This window comes from Rhipicephalus sanguineus, chromosome 10 (assembly GCF_013339695.2).
Source record: "Rhipicephalus sanguineus isolate Rsan-2018 chromosome 10, BIME_Rsan_1.4, whole genome shotgun sequence".
Lineage (NCBI taxonomy): Eukaryota > Metazoa > Arthropoda > Arachnida > Ixodida > Ixodidae > Rhipicephalus > Rhipicephalus sanguineus.
Genome location: NC_051185.1, coordinates 5182256 through 5200839, shown reverse-complemented (window position 1 = coordinate 5200839; position 18584 = coordinate 5182256). Strand labels below are relative to the sequence as shown.

The window sequence follows — 18584 nt, the reverse complement described above, 5'->3', positions numbered from 1 at the left end:
ATTGAAAAGGGGGTTGCACCCACATACCCTGCAATGAGCTAAAAGATGCTTGAAAGAGGTACACGTACTTAGAAAACTTTTTCGCGTCACCTAGAGTCCTGCGCACGCATGGTGTTGGTTTTCCGTGTGTTTAGCTTTGCTCAATAAATTTCAGCTACTAGATAGCGCTTGTCCTGTGTCCTTCTTTTCCGGTGTGTCTCCGTCGTATTCGCGCTGCTTTTCCCAGTACGCATCGATTCCAACTCGCCCACCTTTCTATCTTACTTCAATGGATGTGTGCCACGAAATCGCAACAATTCGCATATACATCGCACGACACCGCACTAATGAGATCTATTTCAAGGTGCAGCACGTACTGCACAGTTTTAACGCGACGTTAGACGCTTGTGCGCACGCGCGAGGAAAGCTGAAGCGCCCGTCTTTCTGTACGGCGGACTCCGTGGCCGGCTGGGCTGCTCCTTCCGCATTCGGGTCGCGTAAAAGGCGCCAAACGGGAGAGCATCTCGGAACGATCTTGAAACGATCGGCCGCCCCGCTGAACTGGCTTCTTCTTCGCTTTCTAACTCGTCCTCCTTCTCGACTTTCCCGAGCCGCGTCCGATTCGTTTCTGAGCGCGGCGCATTAGCGGTCCTAAAGCGCTGGACACATGGTGCGAATTCGGATGCGATTCGTCGTACGGCTGTTCGTGCCAACAGCCGCATCCGACAGACGCCCAACAGGTTCCATCAGCGTGCGGAGACGATTCGCACGCCGCACGGGCATCCAACTTGCTGAATGTAGCCGCGCGGCTGCCGCGTCGGTCTGACGGCCGCAGCCAATGGCAGCGCGGGAGACGCCTGACGTCACGCCTCTGGTGGCGCGTTTGTTGCTTGTTTGTTTGTTTGCGCGTTTGTTGAACTACGTTCGGACGGCTCCGATCATGAAAAACGTTGGTTAAACTTTCTTTCCGACATCAAATAACTCATGACGTTTGAAGTGTGTCATTTGTGCAAGGCGGCGCCCGTTTCCGAACCACTAGCGAGATATCGAGCCGCGATGGAAGGCCACTTCGCAGCTAACAGCCGCACCGGCCGTCTCGGCGAACCGGCCGGCTTTGCTTCCACCGTTGCTCGTCAAATCGAGGTCTACGAGAAAACCAATTGCGCATGTAAATACGTGTCATCAGCGTAAAAGTTTTAATCGTGTTGATAAAAATAAGTGCTCGACGATCAGCTCGCGTTTGATCGCGAACGGCGCTAGCGACTACGTCCGCCTTGCTAGGCCTACGCTCGGTGTCGTGACAAGCCTACTCTCGGAGTCGCGAGTGAATGCGGTCTGTTGAGATGTTTGTCGCTTGCGAAGGCGTAGCTTTATTGGCAATGTTCTTACAGAACGAAGCTTGGCCGCGTAAGGTTGTTTGTTTTGCAGTCAACGAAGAGGATGCGATGTCTTCCGAGCGTGCAAGCCGGGGTGCCGTGTGTGGGCGGAGCCTGCGCGCTGATTGCTCGTTCGCCCCCATGTGTCCTGAATCGCCGTATACCGCGTGCGGCGTCGCACGTCGGATCGGATGCCGAATCGCACCATGTGTCTAGCGCTTAAGAAGCGTTAAATGGCCGGCCCGAAGAACGAAGCGTTCGACCGAAGGGCACGCGTTGATGAGCCACGTCTTCAAGCTCTGACTGCGACCGTGCATTCCATGCTCGAATAGTAAAAATGTTATGGCCTGTGGCCAAAAATGGCAATTGCAAGTGCTGTTTAAACGTAATTGAGTATCCAGCTACTTCCCAACCTTAGCCACGAGTCGTACTGTCGATGGGTTTCGTTTGAAACACCAGTCGTCCGCCGTAACCGAAGTTATCCATCTGTCGAAGTTCGGGAGATTTCGTTCCTTGCATCACTGCGTGCCGACAAGAGCGGCATTTCATTTGTCTACTTAACGCGGTGGCATATTTAAAACTATTTTTGAATAAAACCTGTCGCAAGCAATCGTACGGTATGGGCGTTGCTTAACGTTGTTGTTCTGTCATGATCTGAGCGTTCTTTCACTATTTCGCCCGGACAGTCTTAATGGAGACAGCCGGCAACTATAACTTTCGTAGATGTATTTTTTGACAGCTGTGGTTTTTATAATAGATAATAATAATTGTTGGGGTTTTACGTCCCAAAACCGAGATGATTATAAGGGACGCCGTAGTGGAGCGCTCCAGAAATGTTGGTCATCTTGTGTTTTAACGTGCACCTAAATAAAGTACGTGGGCCTCTAGCACTTCACCTTCATCGAAATCCGGCCGCCGCTGCCAGGATTCGATCACGCGGCCTTCGGGTCAGCAGTCGAGCACCATAACCACTAGACCACCATGCCGGGTGCTTTTAATAAGGGATACTTCATGTCTATTCAGAACAGTTCTTATTTACATGGAAAAATTATTTCAGATTTCTGTATTTAACCTTCAAACTTCACATTCATCACGGCCGTTTCCACTCTTCATTGATGTGTTGTAAGTTGGTGTTATCCCACGCAGAATGCCTGGGTTTGATTCCTGGCCGGGTTACTCAATGAAGTTCATTCCTGATTATTTTCTGAGCTACCCACGTGCGCTTTTAAGGGCGTCACATCCGTGCCGGAAGTGACGTGCTTTAATTCTTGGCGTACCCAAACATAAAACACTTCCGTGTTAAAAGATTTGAGAAATTAGCTGCTGTAGTTTCAGCATTGTTATTGAAGAATCGAGGTAGTTACCGAAGCCTTGTAAGCAGTTTGTGAGGTGCTTCGGTATATTATAAAACCTGCGAAAACTTGATAGATTGCCAGCCACGGGCTCTAGTGGTTATGGTGCTCGTCTACTGACCCAAAGGTCGCAGGATCGAATCCCGACCATGGCGGCCGCATTTCGATGTAAGCAAAACGCTAGATACCCCTGTGCTTACATTTAGGTTAACGTTAAAGAACTCAAGCTGGTCGAAATTTCCGCAGCCCTCCACTACGGCGTCTGTAATAATCATATCGCAATTTTGGGACGTAAAACCCCAGCAGTTATTATTAAAGCTCCACAGATGATACATTCCAAGCTAAACTGTCAGGCTGACAAGGTCTGGACGGACATTTGACAGAATTTATGCGATATATGTCACCTGAACGATCCCTAATAAGAAGCACGCTGCAAAGTTGCCACGACGCAATGTTTTCATGACGACAATCGTGAAAGAAGGCCCGTGTTGTCCGTGCAACTGGCACTGGCGTTCGGGTCAATGTGGCCACTTCCTCGTTGAAAGCACGCCCTACCTTGACATTTCCTATAGAAAAAGCAACAAACACATACTCGATATAATACAGCGTTGCCGCACGCGTACACTCATACAAAGGGAATATACCGACGCCAGCGTTCGTCACACTTTCACCTTTTTCACGAGAGCACGGAAAGATACACAAACAATGGGAGATGAAAGGAGGGAGGGGTGTATAAATAAAGGAAAACATCTTTCTTTTTTTTCGTTCTTTATTCGGGCTTACGAGACATTCGGGACATTACTCTTTCTTTCTACTTCCGCGGTTGACAACGACGTCGTCTTATTCTAGCAAGGAAACGGTGTCCACTGTGCTGAAAGAAAAAAAAACAGAAAGATTGAAGGAGTCTGACGGCGTTTCCTTCCGCACGTTGTGTTTCGCCAAGTCCGCCTGCTCTCTCCGCAAGAGACCGACGCCCCGTGTCTATTCTCCTTTCTCCGTCACGCACCGACGAAGACGACGTCGAAGGCAGTGAAGACAACGCAGAAAGAGTAGTCACTCTTGCCAGTGAGACCGTCACCACGCGTATCTCACCGCGGATCCCGAAAGAAGAAGCGGCCGAGGATGTCGGGCAAGAGACCGCGGCCTCTCACTTTCCGCCGCGCGAGCGCACAATGCGACCCGCGCGGTGCTTTTCCAATAAGGCAAAAACCATTGTGCAACGCCCGGGCACGGAGAGTGCCATTGCTGTACACACCCGCTCGCGAATTCGTCGGCTGGTTGGCGGCGTTGCGGCATTGACGCCATCGGCTGACTGCCGCGATCTCTTGATGGTCTCCCTCTGCCATTGCAACCACGCTTTCTTCCTTTTTTTCCTCACACGGACTGTGAATGATGGTGTGTATCTGTGCACATATTTATGCGGATGCGCTCCGTGCCGTTGAATGCAGGCGCCGCGCGCGGCGTGACAACCGTATGTGCTTTTGTCTACTGTGCCGTGTAGATGTCCGAAAAGGTGCACACGCTTTTCTGTGTACTAGCCGCTACGCATGTAAAGAAACCTCCAGCTCGTTCTACAGAGGGCGCTCGACGGAGCCGGCTGTAGGTTAAAGCTCGTGTGAAGTCAACGCTGCGTGGCTTCTTTGTTAAATAAATAAATAATAAATAAATAATAAATAAATAAATAAATAAATAAATAAATAAATAAATAAATAAATAAATAAATAAATAAATAAATAAATTTTTGCAGTATACTACAAGAACTCAAGTTCGTTATGTTGCCGACGCTGTAATTAAGGTGAAACAAATTTCATTATTTCATTATGACTTATTGAACTACAACGTCGTCCTACGAGAGATTGTTCGCAATATATGACCCCTAAAGAAAGCTTACTATCCGCGGGCTATTTATTTACATTACCCTCAGGGAGCAGAAAGGGGTTACAGAGGGGGTGGGTACAGTGTACAAAATTACGATATCCTCAAACAATTATTAGGTATTGGAGGTTCAAAACATGGTTTGAAGTTTTCGGCCCGCAATGCTACATGCGCAGAGATTTTCTCTAACCCATTTCTTCGCTACTGGCTGCAACAGTCGGCATATCTTTTCACTAATGTGAATCACGGTTCTCACTTAGTAGAGAGGAACAGAATTAGACATAAATGACGTCTACTCACATCTCGCTGGTGACTAACTCACTTCACTCAAAGCGTGAAATTTTGTCGTCCCGACGAAGTTGCACGGCATCATTATTGATCTTGGCGTTTCTTGTTAGTACTAACATTGTGAGCTGAACAAATCGGTGACTCTTCTTTTCCTTCCACATGGTGTGCAGTAACTTACTCTTCAAAATTCAGAAAGTTTGAAACACGCCAAGACCGGTCGTGTCATCGACTACGACTAACCGTACCAGACTGCATTGCGACTTAAGTCTTCAGGTCGAAAAACTGTAGGAATAAAGGAATATTCTGTGTCAGTGGTCATAAAACACACGCTATCTTTGGTGAACGCTGCTTAAAGGATGAGAAACGTACAATTTCAAAAGGCTTCTGGAGGCTAACCGTACCGTAAATCACAACGTATACCTGCCTCTAACGCTAGTCACAACGCCAGAGAACGACTGTTGGGTCAGGGCCTACCGCCTTCTGCCGATCAGATAAATTACAACTCTTGGAACGAAATAGGCAAAAAATAATAGCGTGACGTATACCTATCCGAGATGCGTGACTCCAATGTGCAACGGTGAACAATGAACAAACAAAAACACACGCAAGAAGGCTGATCCGGTGGGGGCGTAGAAAGTACGGGTTAAAATCTGCATATCCTGTGCCCCTACATCTCTAGCTGGTTTTGGGGGCAATCCTTCTTAATGACCCAATCGAAGCATTGCACAATAAGGAGACGGGGGTTTTGGTATTAGGTATGCTCTCTGGGCATTGAAGGAGAGCCACCGCGGCGAAAAGGCTGCTCGAGAGGTCACCTGCGTTTATCTTCTTTTTTTCCTCTTTCGTGCAGGGAGTCCGGTCCACGATGACCCACGCTACCCTGGCGGCGATGCTGCTGCTTCTGGCTGCTACCTGGCAATGCGACGGCGCCCAACGGGTAAGCTTACCTACAACGGCGTGTGATCCTTTTCTTACAAAGATTTATAAACAGTGACAACGGAAGAATTCGGTACGAGAAAAACCTCTAAAACCGCGATGAGCCCTTCGCCTCTGTAAGCGAGCCGTGCAAGCTAGGGCTGAAGTGCTTTTGTTATGGTGATATGGGCTCTAGACTTACTGGAAAGTAAAAGTTCGTTGTTTTTTAGTTAAAGTGTTATCAATGGCTGATGACTGATATCGGAGTCTCTTATGATGTCTTCCAGAACGTTCAAGTTTAAACCTAAACTCATTAACACAAACACTTAATTGCACGATAAGATAAACCGTCCTAAACATGCAAACGCGCTTGACGTTATGGAAATGGGTGAACGTAATTGGCGCACACTTATACAAATTTTCTTTGACTTGGACAGCGGTACCCACGCCACTGTAACTCTTAGGTTGTCGTCGATTGTACGTGCAGATTCCTTCAAAACTTAGGTGGCCAGGGCGCACTTGACAGACGCTACACATGAACCACGTAGCTTGGATCCCCCAAAATTCCTTTTCCGCGCCATTCACGACGGCGAAGTTGTCAATGCAGCAATTACGTCATGGACGTCGGCAAAACGGCGACACACGGTGTTTCTTTTTTCGTTCTTTTTTTTATTCGGAAGGCAGTCCTTATGCATCACGTATATAGTTCACGACACAAAATGAAGGGAGTGTCACAGGTCAGCGAACATTTTTTTTTTGTTTCATGCCTAAAGTTCAGCAAGGATGGTGAAACAGTCTATGGGCCCACCTTTGCAAGCTAGGAGCGTGAAGAACCGACATAATCCCGCAGCATATGCAAGTTCTCTTTTTTCGTGATGTTTCGGAGTTACGTGATGCGTATTATGAAAAATTAAAACACGTAGCCACTTTCTTTGGTTCTGAAACGTGTCGCGGCCCTTGCGTGACGTGCGCTGTGACGCAGCAACATTAAACTTCCGGTACGGATGAAAGACTAAAACTACAAATCGAGAAAAAAGATCCATGCGAAACATCGTTCACTCACACGTGCACAGTGTCCCGACTTCTGAAAAAACTGGCGAAAAGAAATGTGCAAGAATCTTGAAAGCAATTTTCTCGTATGCCTGTGCGTGTACGTTCGTCAATGGCTACGCGCTGTCGCGGAAAAGCAGCAACTCGAACAAAGTTACTGGCAGCACCAGCCACAGATGACCGCATCAAGACGAAAGGCTCTGATATACTCCAGCGTAACGTCGACGCGCGCGTGCGCGCGTCACGGCGACGTTACGTCAGCAAAAAACAGCCCTTCTATAGTCCGGTGTCGGCTGACCGCCGACGCAGCCGACGGCTGCTGGCGCGCTCGGGCGTCGCTCGGCTCCGAATAGATCCTGCTGCATTTCGCGCCAGACGCGCCGGACTCGAATGTACAGGAACTTGCTTCGCCGGCTGTTTCGTCGGTTCCCGACAGGTGGCGAGGCGCGTTCTTCGCTTTACTGCGCATGCGCTTCTCTAGATGCCATCGCACCGGTGCGTTGGAGCCGGCTCGACTGTAGCGGAGACCGATTTGCGTCTGGCGTAGCGTCGCCGGCTCAGCGTGACGAAACGCAACGTCCACGCGCGCACTCGCGTCGGAAGTCGGAGTATAACAGAGCCTGAAAGCCTTATGTGCAGTTGGTCCCGTCTCTTCAAATCACAGCGCAGTCGATTACTCCCTGTTCCAGCATGTCGTCATGGTAAATTGTCACAACGCCGCAAATGGCAACCCTTACTGAGTTATATAGATCATGGTCAACTACCCACTTTTGTATTGTTGATGAGCAAGTACAGTAACAATTTCGCGAGTCAGTGCGTTCCATGTACGTTACTGCCTCCACAGTGCACACACCATTTGTAAGTTGCGGCAAAGATCACTCAAGTTTTCGACCTCACAGTCTTCTCTCCCACCGAACACTTGTTTCGCGTGGACATGGCCTTCGGTGCCGGGTAAATCTGCATGCAGTAACCACCCGGTAACTGTGCACAGCGGCGCTCAAACCTACCGGCGGGGTCACGGAAATGGTCTCTTCGCCCGTGGGAAACAGTCTACACCGAAGAGCTGTGTCCTCGAACGTGCAGTGCTTCGCGGCGATCTGCTTCGTCTGAGGAGAGGTCCTTGAGAGACCGCTGCAGCCAGTACTTACTGCCCGTCTGATGACCAGTGCTCAGAGGCAATGATACACTGCTGATTCCATGTTCATTGAGAACGCACAGCGGTGTGGTTGCGAAGGTCAGCCGACGGGTTGGTGGATATCGCGGCCGCAAAAATACATTCGCACGAGGGCAAATCGTAACTGCATGCTTCAGACACGAGATCTTTGCGAGCATGAGCAGCCGCATTAACGTACGATCTTTGTTAAAACGCGCGATGTCAATTTTTGCGTAATCGAAACTCCCTTCAAGCCTCGTACGGGTGCGCACTCGAACTTCACCATCTTAAATCATTGCATATTTAAGGACAGAGCCGCGCTCCTAACTACCCTGGACTTCTATGTGCCAGTCGTGCCTCAAGAGAAATAAGGTGTGAGCGATGGGCGAGTTCGTTGAGGTTCATTTCCTTGCCTTGTGCTTCCGTCTTTCACGCTGCTTTCAAAATGAGCCTCAAGATCAATTTTACAGATACCAGTGACACAGTTCATTACATGTGGTGTCATTAGGACACGGACTATACATGGCTTTCCAGCGCACATGATGATGGATTAACCTTAGTATACGCGACAGTTGCTTTCGTGATATTGTGGGATGTCTCCCTTTGGGCTCGACGAAGCCGTCCTTTTTGTCTCATCCTCCAGATTGCGTTGACCATGCGGGTGGGTGATGATGACGTGGGGCTCCTATAGAGTTCGGTGGAGAGTCAGACGTTGGCTGGTCGGATTGGGATGCCGTATAACGATAAATAAAAAAAAACTATTCAAGAAAGTACTTCCACTCATGATAACCAATGAAAGTAACTCCTGTCCGAACAAAAGCCCATATGGGCTCTCCCGAGTGGGAAAAAAATCACAGCATATCCACGGAGTGAATGATGATGAGTGGGCGAAGCTGCGGAGGTTCATCGGTAAACCGTGAATCTTCCGTGAATTCTGCCCAGTACATCATCACCGACGTGAGATCGGGCGCGTTTATACTAAAGGTTCGATGAGTTATGACGACTTGCAGCTCACTTTAATTTTACATGTACGCTGTGAATTTTCATTGTTTAGAAAACCACTGCTTTAGAAAACATCTGGCGTCTTTCGTTAAGCAGCTGGCGTGTTTTCGTTTTGCTTTAGAAACATCTGCCGTTCTTTCGTTCTGCTTTTACAAAACATCTGGCGTCTTTCGTAGGTTTATTTCATCAATCAACGGCGTTTTGAACAAAATTTTTATTGTTTAATCACGCACAGGAGAAATCTCACCAGGCACTACCTTGGAGGTAAACAATGGCTGCTAATGGGAATGAGAGACAGAAGAAGTCGGCTTTTAGCTAACACTTACACTTCTACTTCTACTAACGTTTCCTACTGGAACATGCCAATGGCTGCTAATGGGGAATGAGAGACAGAAGAATTCGGCTTTTAGTTAACGCGCACGCTGCGAATTTTTTATTGTTCAACAACGCACAGGAAAAATCTCCCACCGGCACCACCTTGGAGGTCAAGATCTGGTACTAGCGTTACGACTGGTTACGCACTACTACGAGGGACGAACGGGTGCCGCCTTAAGGAGCTTCGCCCCTAAAATCCGGTTTGGCTCGATATATCTCCAGGACCTCGCTCAAACAGCACTTGACAGCAAACTTTCGGGAGGGGCCGCTTCGCGGACGTCTACCGCACGCAAAAATCCTAAGAAAAAAAAACACGCTGCGCAATTCGTTTGCATGTGCGCAAACCCTCAGCTCCCCCGTTCGTAAGCGCTACTTCAGAGCTCCTCAACGTTTCCATCACGTCTCCGCCGAACCCTTGGCGCTTAGAAGGTCGCCCCGCCGCAAAGCGCCGGTCTTTCACACACGCACGCGGCGCCACGCGCTCGCCACACCCACACGCTGTCGCACTTAGCGAGGCAGGGGCGCACCACTGCCGCGTCGGGAAACCCTTTGATTACGGCAGCGAGAGCTCGACAGGCAACAGAGTCAGCGTATACGTCTTTTGACGCCCGCTAGCGTACACAGACAGAGAAGGATACACTGGCTGCGCCGACAGGCGACAAGTGCTACCTGGGGCTACGCGGCACGCGTCTCTGCAGCTGCGTTGGTCGCGTGCGCCCCTTGGACGACGGCGGAGAAAGCAGCGCCGTAGGCACAATGCGCCGGACGTCTTTGACCTCGTTCGCTCGAACGCCCGAGCCGAGGCCTCGCGGGCAAGACGCACGCGAACGTTACACGGGCGCCGCTTCTGGAAGCCGCGGGCATCGCTGGCACGGCGACGAAGGGAAGGCTCGGCGAGGATGCCGACGTTGGACTGTCGCCGAAGGACGCGCGGCTGTATAACCGATTACGAAGCGGGTATACCAACGCGCACGCATCCTTCACTGGCGGGGGAAGAGAGCGAGGGACGAAGGATGATCCTGATCGGCGCGAAATGGACTTCCAAGAAGAATGAGCCGCGCGTTCATTACGAGGCGACGCAAGGTCTGAGGGAACCGCGAAAGCGATCGTTGGTGCCTGCTCGACCATTCATTCGATTCAGTTCGTCGACGCTTTATCGAGCGCGCAGCGGACTCCTACGGAAATTCAATCTGTGCGTGCATAAACGCTCTAATGAAGCGGCAGTATATACCGGTGCATTTACGGAAATTATACACCGAAGACATAAATCATCAGGTCGCAGTCGTTGCAACTGGGTCTTTTTCTTGCAGCACTTTAAGTGTGCAGGAGAGCGCGCGAGCAAAAGTTGGGAGCGATTTCAACCGGACCCTCGCGTCAAGGTCGACGGAAGCATATACACTGAAAATGGGCGATCGCATCGCCACCAAGAGCGATCACTTATGTGTTTGAGGAACCGGCTGCTTAATTCAAGGCATGCGCTATATGATCATGATGGTTTGAATACAGCCTTGCTAAACAGGTAATGGGGATTGATCGTGCAGAGCCGCGCTCAACGTAATGCTTTTAAATTACGAAAGTAAACTAATTTCGTTCAACTTGCTTTTCCCAAAATTTGTACTATTTTTCAAACCCTTACACCGTCCTATTCGTGGCCCAGGTCCCAGTGTAGGCAGGCTACACCTCAGTGAGGCACAATGAGCCAACCAACAAAGCACAAAACTAGTCTGCCCACACCTGTACTAAATTTGTCAAGAATCCATTAGAGGCTCTTTCAAGGATAGTTTCGTGACAGCAGGGCGGGAAATGGGGCGAGATTACATTGCTGAAATTACATTAAATTACTTTCAGTAGCAACGAACCGCTCACTTCACAAAACGGACGGGCGTGCAGACGGTGACTGCGCAGCCTCGTCAATACATTAAAAAAAAAGGTGCCTTAAGCTGAACGGTGCAAAAGCGGAAGGAGGTGCAATAAAACAGCCCTTATACACGAAATAAGCTGCCAGGGCAAGCAGTCGAGGCTCAAGGTCTGCTGGCAGCCAGAACAAACGCGTACAAACGCGTTTGCGGCAAGCAGAGTCACTGTTATGCAAGAAGAGCCTGCATCCACCACTTGACGGTTGCATTTTGTCGACAAAGCAGCGGCACCGCCTCCGGTCTTGAAGAGTGAAGAAATGCCGCACTGGGCTCGCAGAGAAGTCGTGAACCTGAACGGAGACCTTCTCTCGCGCCTGCCTGGTATATGCATGCCTGTCACCCCTCTATCACGCAACGGCTTCCTCGGTTCGCTCTTTGGGAGACTGCGCGCGACCTTTTTTTTTTTTTTTCTCCACCCGACAGAGATTGCGGCAAACGAGAGTCAGTCATCCGCGGAAGACTGAAGACGTTCTCTCGGCACTCGTGCTGCGTAACTCGAGTGGCGGTGTCCCGACAGGCGTGGTTGACTTACGATGGCGGTTCACAATGGGGGGATGGCGTTTCAGCATACGTTACATGTCCACCAATGTCTCTATACTGACCCAACCTAGACCGAGCGGGACTGTAATCGGGGGGAGGGAAATGCACAAATGTATGAACTTGTGGTATACAGACATCAACATTGTATTTCGTATAACAGTATCGTTTCGTTTGTTAAGAGGTCAACAGGAGTTGGCGAATGTATTTTTGCTGAAACTGCAGCGCTGCAAATGCCCGTTAGTGCAATGGTCTAAGCGTCGTCTGACGCCTGCTCAAAGAACACTCCTCGTATGTATTTCCTGACGGACACCGGCTGAGACCCCTTCCGGAACTCTCCTCATTTGAGGAACACCGCTTATAGTAAAAAATAGAGGCGCACTTCGATAACAATCATCGTTATTTTCGGAGTGCGAAGGCGATTGCAAAAAGCACTCATTTTACTTCAGTGCTTTCGCACCGATGCTCAGTGTGCCTGAATGCGAGACACGTCATGTAGCGGCGGCTCTGGAAAATCAAACCAGCGACGCCACGCTCAGGAGCGAGACGCCACAACCACTGTGTCAGAGCGGCAAGTGCAGACAGAGACAGCTTCGTGTACAGGATTGCTGCGGCTGGTTATGTTTATTAACCACCCAAGAGCGGGAGGCACCGCAAGGACGCACAGAAAGAAGAGCGGAGCCCACGGACAACCTTCGGAGCGCTCCTACCGCTCGAGAGAAGCGTCTTCGATGGGCGCTGACGAGCGCTCTTGCCGCTGTAACAATGTAGCGAGCGTGTAGGAGTTTGGATCATCGGCGTGGCACATTTCCTCGGCGTTGCCGCGCATTGTTGAACAAAAGTCGACGCATACGGGCGAGTAGCGCAGCGAGAGGCGGCAAGCGAGCCGCGTTTGCTGCCAATCAGAGCCTGACCGCGGGCTCGGCCGGTCGCGGGGCGCACCGAGCACCGGGCTGTGCGAGAGAGCCAGCTGACCCGGCCCGATCCTGGCACGTGCGCTGCAGCAGCAGGAAGGGAAGCGAGAAGAAGAATGAACGGGCAGCGAGGAAGCCACACGGGGAAGTGGCGCGCGCGGGGTTCTCGTTTCCGCGGAAGCGGCGAGTTGCACAAGCGGAACACTTCCTCCGCTGCCAGCTAGCCATACGTCTATATAGAAGCGGCTCGAAGGCCGAGGCTGCACCGAGTCCGAAGCGGCTTCAAACTTAGCCGAACAGGAGTCGTGCCCAACGTGGCCTGTCATTCAGAAGTTGCAGCGAAGAATGATGGCCATTTCTGTGTCCCCCATACTGTTCACTGTACAATAGGGCTTAATGGTATTTAACGTTCGCAAGCTGCACAGCGAGCTTCGAGGAAATGCCGTGATGGAGTACAGTCCACCGCGACATGTCCTGGAACACCTGCACCACGATGTAATTGAACAAGTGATACTCTCTAAGCGAACCTCTGGCCACTCGTACCTACAACATTGTCGAAAATGCTCTATACTTGACAAGAACGAGAGTTGGCGCTACGTAATTTACGAGGTTTCAGAAGCAACCGGCGCGAACTGGAGCTCATATGCGAGAGGGCTCCAACTTTGGACGTCAGAATTAGGCACGTTGCCGCAAGGATAGTTGCCCGTCTGCTCACAGAAGACAAAAGCGAGTTTCGAGTTATTTGGAGGTTCGGTATTCGAGACGCGAAAGAAATGCGACTAATCAGATTTAGTGATTGCGACGATGACGATAAATGTGGCCTTAGATATAGTGGCGCCTACCCTCTCCCGGGGATTGCGCATAAAAAGGGAGGAAATATGTATAAATTTTAGAAATGTTTATTTATGATAAAGTGCTGAAATTGATTGAAAAAAATAATTTATCTTTATTATTATTAAACATTCATTTTAACAAAACAATAAAAGTAAAATACTTAAGTGATAAACAATTGCACAGGATATCAGCATCGTTTCATTCCTTCTTCTGCGTCACTGCTTTTGTTGAATTTTGCAGCGGATTCTATTTCCTCTGGCAAATAATGCTAATCGGCCATTTTATTAAAAGGGATTAATGCAAGAAAGGAAGATGGGGTGACTGAAGCGCGCAAACTGTAGAACTCGGGTGATCCATTTCACCACGACAAAAGCGCCGCTGCTTACCTGCGCTGTTTTCGAGGAAGAGAAACAAATAAAAGGCAGGGATGTCGCTTTTGCTACCAGGAAGCTCCTCTGAAATATACGCAAAATGATCACGAAGATCACACTGAATTCACATGCCCGGAAAACAGAATGTCCGCTCAGTATGACTCCTGAAAACCATACAAGACGCAAGGTGTGGCTCATATGAGTTCCTGGAAGAGGTTCACTGCTTCCGTTGCTGCGGCGGTTGAATGCTATAGTGCATTTGATTTCAAGTGTTTCGCAAGCTAGAGTGGTTCCCTTTTAAAGTATATGTCATCTGCCCACCTTCCAGTGACTGTCTGGAAAGGTACCGATCGATGCGGCTAGCGTGTTCGATCTCAGAAAGCGGAATCGAATCGAAACACAGAACACTGAGCAGACACTTGTGCTGAATATGCTTCCTTCTTCCGGGTTTATAGTGTATATATAATTTGTACGAAGCAAAGGAAACGGCAGAAGCTGATAAAGAACAGCTATGATTTCTATATGGTGTAAAACCCTCCTTTCAGGCCAGCAAGCTGTCTCCAACTTTCCGGCAAGAAAAAAAAAAATGCGCCCAGGAGCGAAATCACCGCGACTTATTGCCGGGAAATCGCTTCTTCCGTGAAGGACACGACCGGCGCGCGGAACCTTCCCATTACACGGTATAGTGCAATGTTCGCAGAGCGAGCGCGAAGCGCAGACAGTGCACTGCCTCTAGGAACCGGTCGGCCACGGGGAAAAAACAGTACCGCCCACAGCGACCAGATGCATTTCGCAGATTAAATTGAAAAACCTTCGTGAAGCGAGAACGTCGCGCTACTCGTCCTATGATAAAAAAAAAATGTGAATAAACAATACGCTGCTGGAGAATATTAAACGTGCCGAAGCAAGATGGCAAGGTGGGCGAGTTGACTTGGATTCATTTTAACGGTGGGAAACAGCACAGAGCAAGCGAACAGGAACAAGCGAAACAATACTAAAATCACCGTGTTGGTGCGTATTGTTCTTCGCACAATTGTTTTATGCTGTTTTACACGCTGTAATGCATATTCTGAAACAATATGTTGGTCCATGGAAATAACAGTGTAGTCCATGGAAATAACAGTGTCCGCTACCGAAGAATGCCCGAGACTACAGTGCCACGCGCATTTATTTCTTTATTTTGATGTAATCGGGTTTCAACAACAAAACTGTTAGCACCGCTGGGCGCAGGCCGCGCCGCAATGTATGAGAAACTTCGCGATTGTTTCAGGTTGTTCTTTTAAGATTACGCGCAGGGCACGAGCAACCTAGTTTATTCTAGAGCTAATGCGAGCACCAGCGATAACGCTTGAAAGTTCGATAAGGGATGTATAAAAGCCGACGCATTTCACAGACCAGCAGATCAGTGGACGCCCGACGTGCGCGCCCGCCGCTATCACTGTAGAGCGAGTATTGCTTGTACATTGAGTTTATCTATTAGTGGGCAAAAGTTCGTCCAATAAAAATTCTTGATCTGCACCAGTTGTGTTCTGCGTGCTTCAGCCTTCACAACCACGTGACAAGAGGGATTCAAGCCCGAGTGTACGCTCCTTGCCTTAGACTGTATGACAGCGCCGACCCACGGAAAATCGGTAAGCTGAACCACAGCCCAGAAGCACTTCTTGTTGGGCTAGTCGGTTCATAGTGTGTACTGACCATAAAAGTGCGCTCACTTAGCGGAAAACACAGAAAAAAAGGGAGGGAAAAGGAGCAATGTGGGCGCTAACCACAGCCGTTCAATAAAAAAGGTGAGGGGCCGTGGCTGAACATTACAGGCAGCAGCCAGTCTACATTTAAGTCAAATGATTCCTGTCATTAGTTTGACATGTAGACACACGCCGTGTTGCAACTCTATTGAGTGCGATAGGACATCGTTTTAACATTCTTATGGGTAATTTACGTATTGAAAGAGAGATACATTTATTCAAAGCAATGCTTCGAATGTCAAAAAAGTTATGGGCACCAATGAATAGATCGATGCCTCCTCACATAGAGCCCTGACATAGGCCACCTTGAGGCGTGTCTCAAGGATGTCGAAAAGAACTGTGACACTTAAATATGCCATTCCAACACACACTCACAAAAATATGAAAACAATTATTCCATTCGCAACCTCAGCAAAACGACACACCAAACGACGACTCATACTATAGTAAGCAAAACTGGTTTCAAACGTAAGGCATCGTGCGCTCGAACGGGAAGAAAGCATTGACTCGACGGTGGAACGAACCCCTGGCGGTGCAGTAGCGGAAGTACATCAGCGGCCACATGCACGAGAATCCATGCGAACAAATCCGATTACAGCGCTTGTAACACTACAAGGAAGCGCGACGACCAGATGGTCACGAGGTCACACTGCTCGCGGCGCCGAAGCTCGGCATGGACAGCTGCGAGAGTTCGGCTGGACTGGATACGCGCGGAGAATTGATATACGATTCAATCACTCGACTGATATTGGACAAAGACGATGGCTGTGTTTCAACAGAGTTTCCTAATAACACACTACAGGGAAAACTAGTGTGTATAGAAGATACAACGGATGGCGCTTCAGCTAGCATCGGAAGGATGGGTAGTACACGGATTTGTCTCTCCGTGTGGCCTGCAGCCGCTTTGACGGCAGACAAAGTCAGCAGACGTTCAGCAGTTCCACTTCACCACCTTGACATTTTTAGGCTCACCAATTCAAGTCGGCTCACGAAGTTCACAACGATCTATTCTATTATCCGAAACAAACGCCAAAACGCAGCAAAAAAAAAAAAACAAAGCCACAAGTCACAAGCCACCAAGCCGTGGTGGCTGAACGATCGCAGCGCCAGAGTTCCCTCTAGTAAGTATTGTAGGAAACTCTTTGTGTTTCAGTACTCGTCGAAGGCGGCAAAATAGACCATTTTAAGTCTCATTCCAATTCTCACGTAGCCGGCAAATTAAACAGCTTTGCGAAAACAGCATCGGAGACAAATACGGTGTGGGCTAGCTTGCTGTTCAAACAAGATGGCACCTGAGCGGCCATGCTTGGATCTCGCCGGTATGGTCGTCGGAAAGGAGGAATACGCTGTGGTGATGGGTTGGTGCGAGAAAGCGAAGAGAGATGAGTACAGTTGGTAAGATCACAACGGCAGGTCATAGCGGTAATAATATAATAATAATTGTTGGGGTTTCACGTCCCAAATGCACGATATGATTATGAGAGACGCCGTAGGGAAGGGCTCCGGATATTTCGATCATCTGGAATTCTCTTATGTGCACCTAAACGTAAGTACGCGGACCTCTAGCATTTCGCCTCCATCGAAATGCGGTCGCCGTGGGCGGGATTCGATCCCGCGACCTTCGGTTCAGCATTCGAGCCCCATAACCAGTAGACCACCACGGCGGGCGCGTCATAAGAGGGACGATCAAGAAGATGAGGTGTGAAGGGTGCTGAGGATGACAAATGAAGATAAGCGAACGAAGCGATGGTAAATATGCGAGAGGGACACAGGAGAGAAAGGAAGAAACGAAGGGAGCTGATTAGGAGGAAGAGAGAGAGACGCAACCACCATCGGTAAACACAAACACGCCTACACAAAGGGAGAGGGGAGAACAAGAGAGGGGGCCAGCGATCCGTCGAGAGTTCCGCTCCATCGGAGCTTCCGCGTGAAGACGGGAGGGTCGCTTGTTCGGGGGTGTCCTCAGAAACGAAATGAACAATGGACGCGTGCGCGATCTTAAAAATAGCGTCCGCCGCGGCTCGTGGCGGCGGCCGGCCGGTGGAGAGGGTGCTTATTTATAGCCGATCAGTGGCCTACATAGCCGCCGGTCCCAGCGAGCGTCCACACAAGGGCGGCACACGCCACCGGCAATTATCGCCGCGGCAAAGGCCACTTCCGCGCAGACTCGACAAGGCAGGAAGGAGACGAAAACGGCGGGAACACGCCCCCCTCTTGCCGGTGGCGCTCGTGTGTGTAACACACGCGGGCCACAACAAAAGCTCGTCTTTCTGACAAGCTTTCATTCCAGGTGCAAAGAATGGCAAGGGGGCGCGAGATGCTTGTCCCGATTCAGCGAGTCCTGTGAACGCGTCTGTCATGCGATACTCGCCTCGTAGCAGCCGTCACGAAATGACGCGGCTTTCGTCGCTTGGTCGCAGGCGTGTGGACGCCCGCACCGCACCCTTGATTCAACTGTACTGTCTGTTTTTTTTTTTCTTTTCATTGAAATAAAAATAAATGAAGGAGTTCCTGTCGCTATTTCTCGGCGACGGCTATTCCTTTCCATTTGGTTATTTAGGATAGATATAAACTTACGTTCGGTGAGTTCAAAAGTTATTTTTCTAACAGAACCCGCTCACGTTTGGCACACACGACGTAATGTAATCCAGTCAGTGCTCATGACGAATAGCAGTGTCTTCATTCTTTTCATGCTCCTACTTCCTTCCATGTGGCGCTGGGCAGTGCTCCCTGAAGGGCTGCACAAGATAACGCCAACCTTTTTTCCCTGACAATAACCACTTTGATCCCTCCATTTCCAGTGCATTGGCGAGTGGCACCGCATCACAGCTGGTGTGGTGACCAATGGGCGTTCGACCAGTGGCTACCAATTCAATACGCTATTTTGTCCTGTCCTGGACAC

The 18584-nt window shown here is 49.6% G+C and overlaps 1 protein-coding gene across 3 annotated transcripts in view; it reads left to right on the top strand.

The window, feature by feature from the left end:
• The window catches only part of LOC119406883 (A disintegrin and metalloproteinase with thrombospondin motifs 16), a 237870-nt gene that overhangs the window by 138973 nt on the left and 80313 nt on the right, over positions 1-18584 (top strand). For all 3 annotated transcript variants that reach the window (XM_037673654.2, XM_049420014.1, XM_037673653.2), the window contains exon 2: positions 5721-5807. In XM_037673654.2, the coding sequence (XP_037529582.1) occupies positions 5736-5807 (72 nt within the window). In that variant the 5' untranslated portion in view covers positions 5721-5735. The remainder of the gene's footprint in view (positions 1-5720; positions 5808-18584) is intronic.